The sequence below is a fragment of the Aegilops tauschii genome, chromosome 5 (genome assembly GCF_002575655.3).
Source record: "Aegilops tauschii subsp. strangulata cultivar AL8/78 chromosome 5, Aet v6.0, whole genome shotgun sequence".
Classification (NCBI taxonomy): domain Eukaryota; kingdom Viridiplantae; phylum Streptophyta; class Magnoliopsida; order Poales; family Poaceae; genus Aegilops; species Aegilops tauschii.
In genome coordinates this window covers 433,426,380-433,434,692 of record NC_053039.3, presented here as the reverse complement: position 1 = coordinate 433,434,692, position 8,313 = coordinate 433,426,380, and the positions used below count along the sequence as shown (strand labels likewise).

Below are 8,313 nucleotides of genomic sequence, written 5' to 3'. Positions count from 1 at the left end.
CTACAAGGATTTATATTTGAAAACAGAGGGAGTACAAACTAGTATGTAGCCATAAGCAAAGCGTGCGCAATACACCCTTCGGCCTATCATTAGGGGGCAGGAATTTCGCCAGGAGACATGAGCAGCCTGCCAAAAGGAATTGGTGAGCTGCGAGGACTGAAACTTGACATCTTTTGGAGTGGAGGCTATGGCCATGGACCGGTAGTCAAGAGACATGAACAGCTTGCCGAAAGGAATAGGTCATCCGCGAGGCTGCCGCAACTTGACATCCATCCATCTTTTGGAGTGGAGGCCATGGGCTGGTCGCGTTGCTGTCAGATTTGGTGATTGTCCAGACAAGGCGAAAGCTTGTGCACACATAGATAAGGTGGGTTGGTTGGGTCATCGTAATCACAGCTGCTTTTGTGTTTTAACCTCGCTGATGGAGAGCCCTGTCCAGAGATTTTGCAGATGGCCACCAACTAAAGCGTACGCATACATGATGGGATACTCAGCCCCTTCGACGTTTTTGAGGTGTCACTTCAGAATTCATGCCACAGCCTTTCAATACTTGGATCAGAAGACAGTGTCTACCAAGTTTCATGTGCACATGTTATTGGTAGATTCATTCATCATAAAAAGGACTTATCATCATACTATCGTACTAGCCTTTAATTAGATAAGGTCACGATCAAATGCGTAAACTGGATACCATATCGTCAAAAACGGCAAGTAAAAAGAACCAAGATCGTACGCACTAAGAGGGATATATCAAGTGCTGCCGATGCTGGACCTACGTACAAGATTCCTTGCAATGCAAAGCAAAGCCAAGCATATATCACAGTCTCGAAAAAAGAGGCCAAGCAAATCACTGAAGATTGCACATCAACGCAAAAGGAGGACAAATTAATCACACCATGTATCATGAGTGACTGATGACTGACATGATATCACTCTGGACTCTTAAGAACAGTGGAGAGGTTGCTGTCATGGAGTGCTAATGCCCTGATTCTTTCTCAACGGAGAAAGAAGGTGACCAAACTGACAGGGGCATCGCATGATCTTCCAAAGGGCGCAGGTCGCCAGCAATTGGTCGATATTCCGTCGAACGGAGCTCGATAAATGCAATAATGATGTAATGCATGCTCATGATGATGAAACCATGGTCCATTGCCCAGGAAGACACCTTTCTGTAGCAAAGAAGGATTGTTCAGTATGGAAGACTGTAAGCATGCACCTGGAGGCGTCAGTCGTAAACCAGTTTCTACATAGCATCAGAGGACAAGAAAATGACGGATGATGATGATTATAACAATAATAACAACAACAACAACAACAACAATAAACATAAAAATAAGTAACGAAAATAATAATAGTAATGATGATATGATTCCTTGAGTAGTAGCTCAGGACGTTTAAACATGATCCTACACGCTTCGATGAAAGCACCCTATGACAACTGTGATCCTGCCTGACACAAGTTTTGAACCCAGGCCAAGCACTTGGGAGATGGAATTCCCTAGTCTCCACCATAAAAGAAAAACACTAGCCGATTCGTTTCGTGAAAGTTAAGATAATTCATTTTCCTGGAGGATGGTTCAGTGAAGTAATTACAATCAGCTTCCTGGGAATTTGGAAGAGGAAAAAGAAAGAAATTTTTGTACAATAAGTTGGCATGCATATTCATCAAGTGGCCACATCCATTCCATGCCAAATAAAATAAGTGGAGTGCAAGTAAGTACAGATGTACTATGACTAGACATAACTTGCACAATGGATGAAAAGCAAGTATGATTAGGTTGGACATTACTCGTACTGTGGCCTGTGGGGTTCAAGGTTGATTCTCTGGTCCAGATCCATACTAAATCAAAAGCAACTTTAGGAACCACTAGTAAGTTCGTTGCAAGTGCAAATTGCATGTCACATCCTGTCAAGTTGCTATGCCTAAGAAAAACACTGATGCTAGTTTTTTTCCCCTTTTGATTACAGTTGCCAAAAGATGGTACAAAACTAATAACTGATGTACATATGTGATTCTGTACAACATTAGCAACTCGTGTTCTTTCTGTCACCTAAGAGATAACCATATCTGTGAGATAATGTTTTGTACAGAATTGATGGAAATACATGGGATACATGTGTTATCAAATGTCTCCGAGAAGACGATGATGATATTATACAAACAGCCTGACGGAAAGGGTACCCTGAAAAATAAATGTTACCTAAATTGCCTTGGACTTCTCCAAAGCTGGCTTAAGTTCAGTCTTGTTCGTTTTCATCCATTCAGACAGTAAGGAGTTCACTTCATCAGGAACTTCATCATGCGGAGCATGTCCTGTTGTGTTTTATTGTGAGAACCAAAGCCAAACACGAAATAGAGAGGAGAGGGGAAATGAGAAGATTCTCAGTCACCTGCATTTAACTCCCTAATTTGGACCTTGCTGCAATGCTCTCTAAGCATGGAAATGAATGACTCGGATTTTATAAGCGGATCTTTTATTCCCTTTTTCAAAATAAGAAAATAGTAACAAAATTAGCCTCACATATGTCAACAGTCACTACATAGGTATTGGTATAATAGATACGATGTCCGTGGATGATGTTAGGCACATACCTGAATAACTAAGATGTTCCCTCCAAAAGAATCGAATAGAAAATTAAGAGGAATTGAAAGATTGAAGTTGAATATGCTCTCGATAACTGTTGTTGCACCAGGGTCATATGACTGAATTTGTTTCTTAAGGAAATAAATGCAGAATATGTTGCATGAAGTGAAAATTAAGTCTGTAAAACATATACTGTGTGATCTGAGGATACAGCTCTTATAATCTCATCCACGAGTGGCTTGTCAACCCGTTCAGTTCTCTACAAATGAGAAGGACAGTATTTCTTAGTAAATATTAACAAATAGGTACTACTCCCTCCGTTCCAAAATAGATGACCCAACTTTGTACTAAAGTTGGGTCATCTATTTTGGAACGGAGGGAGTATGTGAATATTAAAAAAAAAATTAGCACATTTGAAGATACACATACAGTAGGATAGTATCCCTTGAGAATGCCTCCTACCCTTGACCTCAAAAAGAGCAAAAGGAGGCGTGCCTGCAACCTTGAAAGCCATGAGGTTCGTCCTTCCTGTACGTAGTTGCATATAATAGAATCAAATTAATATATAAAACTAATGCAGCTCAGATGTTAAAAAGTCCAGTATAAAAGATTATGCTTTTCTTTGTTTATGTCTTCCATGTCATAATTCCCTTTGGATAATGGCTGAATACAAGTATCAATGATATATATTTGGACCATAAAACTTTTAACCTGAAATATATTAGCCATCAGAGTTGTGAATGCTTCCATAACAAAAATAAGAAACAAACATTGCATCCGAAATTAATTTTCACAATAGAGCTTTTAACAGCTAACAATATGTTGATCTACTATTCAAGAAGACATCGATGTGGACCAAACAATATTACCGAGTTCTAGTGCTTATATTTTTTATGTTGTTGTGAGTTTGCAGAGACATGAAAATGAATGAGACCCCCCAACCCCACATAGATATTCAATATCTCAAACATTAATACGATAAAAGATATGCTTGCTCTTAATTTTCATGGCAAACATATGGTATGTTTATGATGCAACTAGCACTTCACATCTTTGACCCATAAATATTGTACAGCATAGAATCAGTAAACATAATTTAAATTGAAGTAATTCCTGAATTCTCGTTGCCTTACTTTACTCAGTGGGATGAAGGAGTAATTTGGAACAACTGAACCAGCTGAGTTCAGAAGAACAAGAGAATTTGCAAGGGAAGGCCATAAGCCAGCAGCAATAGCGCAGATATAACCTGAGAATATTACAGCAAGAAAATGATTAAATTAAGATTATTCCAAACGAAGTTGTTTTTGGCTTATTGCCCGTCACCGAGCAATGTTGAAAGATTAGTATGTCAAAGCATACCTCCAATAGAGTTGCCTACAAGATGAACAGGCTCCCTCACAACATCAACAATGAAGTCCCTCAGTAACTCTGACCACAGAAGTTCTGAATAGTCAACATTTGGTTTCTCTGATTTCCCAAAGCCAAGAAGGGTAATTGCCCAAACTCGGTGTCCTTCATCAGCAATGTTGCTGATATTATCACGAAAGTGCTGCAAGGAAGCTCCAAAGCCATGCACAAGAAGAACTGCAGGACCTTCATGGCCAACAGATGTATACTGCCAATAAAACTTTAAATGAGGAAATCCCAGGAGGCGATCTAAACAAAATTGCGTACATCGATAAATTTAGTTGCATAACCGCAAGACCAAGCAGAAAAAAGATATGCTGAATGTGCACAAGCTATAGAAGCATAAAAAAAGAATCTAATAAATTTGAAAAGTAAAAGGTATATGTTCATCGGAGATAGGATCATCCAGCTGTGTGTTCAGTCTATTGATAACACCATGAGACAAGCTTATGCGAAAAAACTACCCCATGTTGGATATATACTGCATACAATTGCAATAATCAATTAACATAATGCAGGGTTCCACCAAGACCCAGTGATCACACAGAGCCAACAGATGGGAACCAAGATGTGCTTTTTTATTAGCTTTCGAAAGAAAAAAATCTGACTTTGAGAAAAGAGGTACTGCACTGATGAATAAAAGCTTTAACTTCATTTAGAAGCATCCTTAGTCTATGTGATGCTAATTTGGGATATGTAGAGTGTTATTACCCACCTGCATAGGTGTCCGTTTATAAAGTAAAATTGGCAATGTTAACTCACATCTCAACTGCTAGACCAGAATTGATTGTATATAGATCATGGTGAGTTGCCAATGTCACTAGAAGGTGGAAGGATACAAGTGCAAGTGGGACAATTACAGTGATCCTTTGAAAATTGTTGTTGACCCCCAGTTGTTGTCTGATTTGTCAATATTCAGTCCGGACAAGGATTGCTGCTTTTCACTATCCTATATCAAGACTAGTTTCCTTTTATATGTTGCCCACCAAAATGAATAATGTAATACTCCCATGCTTGGCCACTCTATTGAAAACTAAATGAAAACAAGAGGTCGTGATACATACATGGATAAGAGTGTGAATCACGACCTCTTGTTTTCATTTAGGTGGGCAACCTACCAAAATTGATACTTAGTAATGGATGCTGATGCATTAGAAGCAGAGTACATCCGCCTATGTACAAGAGAGGGTGGAACTGGAAGAGATACAACTTACCTGTATAAGATAACCCTTCCATCTCCAAAACTTTAAAGGATAATTTCCCTCAATGGATACTTGGGATTTCAATGCCAAGAGCCAGTACCACTTTAATGTGAACAAATAGATTGTTAGGGGAGTCCAGAAGAGGTGAAAGAGGCAGGATATTGAAAATAATATTGGGGAATATATCAATTACCTCCAATGAACAGATAGCATCTACCGCTGATGTCACTGTAGGGGTTGAGTATCCAAACGGTGATAGAAAGCCAGCATTGCGATCTCTCTCATATTGAATAGTTTCTTGGTAAGCTCTCCTCCTAGATATGACTCCAAGCTGAATTGCATTACCAAATAACGTGCGAAACGAAGCACCATCCCTGGTTTCAGCAAAGCGCACCTTATCATGCAACCTGGACAAAGAATATAATTAAACCTGTTGTCAGAAATGGATAATGATGACATATACTAATGTTACGACTATATTGCACAAATAAGAGGTTGAAACAAGAAGTCGTTTCATTGGGAATGGGTGGTGGGCAACATTTTTTTAATACAACCACAATAATAATGTTGGCTTTGAGTGAACAAACCATCTAATGAGAATCTGATTAAATGAAAACAACAGGTCATGATACATACTCTTGCCAACTAGCCTTTCCTGTGCCTTCTAGGTATTTCAGGTAAGCATCTAAAGCATCCAGAGTAATGTCTGTTCCACCTCTAACTTCAAGTGAACTTTCCGATGCAAACATTGAACCTGCTATTTTCCTCCCTGGTGCACCAGCACTTGTGGTGATATCTTCTATGTTTTCTCCATCGCCATCACTTAAGGAAACATTACTTTTAATCTTCCTCTGAATGAGGGCGGCTTTGAGAATAGATCTTGCTGACGTGCTCTTGATAGGAACCCAATTATCTTGTGCCATTCTGCTCTCTTTCAGGAATACCTTTAGTTCTTCAAGTGTGGGTAGAGAACCTGAACAGGAAACTGTTGTAATATCTGAATGGACACACTGATATGTTCAAGGAAACATATAATTATCAGCCAAAGCGAATGGAATTGAAGTGCACCTGTGTCTAACTCCACATTTAGAGTAGGAAGAGTGGGGGCAGGGAGAGCTGTAGTTGTCGAGAATTTCTCATTCAAAAATTGGTTGCGTGATGTTGACAGTTGCCTCAAGCTCTGGTGGAATGATCACTTCAGCATGCCATACATGATCAATTTGCTATATGATAATAAAGAGAGTTCAACACTTGAGATATCAAACTTAACTACCTTATAGTCATACAACGGGGCACTCCAGAACTTGATCTCAGGAGGGTTTCCCCGTGTGAACGATCCATTAGACAAAGAAGATTCAACATTGGCTAAAACACTGCACACACACTGTTCAACTTCCTCTTCTGTATAAATGACACCCGCTTGTACCTGTTATACTCCACCAATGCATGCAATCAGGAGATCCGGATATGTTAGGAAGGTATGCATATGCTCTTAAACCTCAATTCTCAACATGAACCTTGCATAGCGACCTCATTTGCGATTTTCAGAACAGCATCTTCAGCATTTCCCAAGCCTATGAGCAGATCAGACCGTTGAGACTTCAACGCCAACTTAAGGTCTTTCAAAGCAAAAAGTAGCAGTTCCAGCCTCGTGTCTGAGTAACCTGTAAAGTATTAAAGAGTTGATACCAATGTGAATGTCAACTGTCTAAATGTTTCTGAAACTAAGTGGCAGGAAAACTGCCTGCTAAAAAGTCCATTAGATGTCAACTGTCAAATAGCATTTAATAGTTTATGTTGTTAAACCATGTTTTAGACAAGACAGGGTTTGCTTACGCATGTTCATTAATAGGTATATAATTCTAGCATTGGAGAAGCAGAAACAGTATCGGCGACTTAGTTTACAGCACCCAGGTCTCATTTTTCGGACCTTATTGGCCTGACAGGCAGGTGTTATGCACAATTGGCAACATTAACCTACATGTGGGGATTCGGATGGAGTCACACTGTCCTGAGAAGCAATAATAGCGATGTGGTACAAAGATGAACTGGCTTGTCCATTTAATAGTGTCTATGGCAAACGGCAAACTGCGTCTTACTCCAGCATGCTAATGGCAACGAGGCCAACACCTGACAGTTCAATTTTACAAGGGAGGCCTTGCCCGGTGTGATTTGGCTTTAATTTGCTCTGCATTTCTACAAAACCACTAAACCAAGCATCAAAGCACACTAGCTGTCGCATCAATGTTGCTGAAGCTGTGAAGCAGGACGACACGGCAGAGAATTCGCGCCAGCACACAAGCGCCCCTACGGTGAAGGCATTGTACCGAACACGCCCCGTGCACTACCGATCCCCGTTCCTCAACCCCGTCCCGATCGCAGGCACCTCGACGCTAGAACCGAGCAGCGACTCACCGGCGAGGATGCGGCTGTCGAAGACGTAGAGCGGGACGACGCGGCGGCGGGGCTCGGCGCAGGCGGCGACGAGGCCCGGGTGGTCGTCGAGGCGGAGGTCATGCTTGAACCACACCACCGCCGCGCCCCCGTCGCTCACGGCGCTGCAGGAGACGAGGAGGCGCTGGCGCTGCTGGCGTTGGCGGTGGCGGCGGAGCGGCGGGGCGGGGAGGAGGCCGCTGTGGCCGAGGCGGAGCGCGAGGAGTGCCATGGGACGAGAGCGGCAGCAGCGGCCATGGGTGGTCGGGGAGCGGGGATAAGAAGGGCGGGGCTAGCGCGCGCCCATGGCGAAGCTGTGGCGGAGGACGGCGCTCGGGCCGTCGGGGGCAGAGATCTGTGCGTGCGTGTGTGGTGGCCCGGCCGCGTGCTGCTTTCTGTGGCGGCGCTGCTCCCGTCGCCTCGCGCCGTGGGGCCCGCCCTTGTCCACCGCGACACAACGCAGGAGAGACGCGGGGAGTGAGAAAAACGGGACATCAACGGCTGATTCAATTCAATCAGATAGAAAAAACCGGCTAAAACCACCACCAAGAACCGCCATGGCACGTCTTCTGGAACGTCCACGAACCCGAGATGGGCGTGGTAACTGTCACACACTCCGTCTGATTCATCCCGTCGTATGATTCCTACGCCTGTACGTGCTCGTCATCCATTCCTCCCTCGATGGC

The 8,313-nt window shown here is 42.5% G+C and overlaps 1 protein-coding gene across 4 annotated transcripts; it reads right to left on the bottom strand.

The window, feature by feature from the left end:
* Positions 1 to 712: 712 nt before the first annotated feature.
* LOC109770311 (uncharacterized) lies at positions 713 to 8,099 on the bottom strand. Of its 4 annotated transcripts, none has more exons than XM_020329013.4 (15): positions 7,610 to 8,099; positions 6,725 to 6,858; positions 6,468 to 6,620; positions 6,263 to 6,374; positions 5,831 to 6,167; positions 5,388 to 5,601; positions 5,207 to 5,296; positions 3,945 to 4,200; positions 3,719 to 3,831; positions 3,015 to 3,113; positions 2,797 to 2,844; positions 2,594 to 2,704; positions 2,392 to 2,482; positions 2,202 to 2,314; positions 713 to 1,169 (listed from the first exon to the last, which is right to left on the bottom strand). In XM_020329013.4, the coding sequence occupies exons 1-14, from the start codon at positions 7,857 to 7,859 to the stop codon at positions 2,202 to 2,204; spliced, it is 2,121 nt and encodes a 706-aa protein (XP_020184602.1). In that variant the 5' UTR covers positions 7,860 to 8,099; the 3' UTR covers positions 713 to 1,169. The 4 variants fall into 4 exon arrangements, with proteins under 4 accessions (XP_020184602.1, XP_073354135.1, XP_020184606.1 ...); XM_073498034.1 differs by having other exon boundaries at positions 713 to 1,243; positions 6,712 to 6,858; positions 7,610 to 8,053; XM_020329017.4 differs by having other exon boundaries at positions 6,712 to 6,858; positions 7,610 to 8,053.
* Positions 8,100 to 8,313: the final 214 nt, after the last annotated feature.

Coding starts and splice junctions, on each gene's coding strand:
- LOC109770311 (XM_020329013.4), bottom strand. CDS start 7,859: ATGGCACTCCTCGCGCTCCGCCTCGGCCACAGCGGCCTCCTCCCCGCC. Junction 6,375..6,467: donor CCCCGTTGTATGACTATAAG/GTAGTTAAGTTT, acceptor TCATTCCACCAG/AGCTTGAGGCAACTGTCAAC. Junction 5,602..5,830: donor GGAAAGGCTAGTTGGCAAGA/GTATGTATCATG, acceptor TTCTTTGTCCAG/GTTGCATGATAAGGTGCGCT.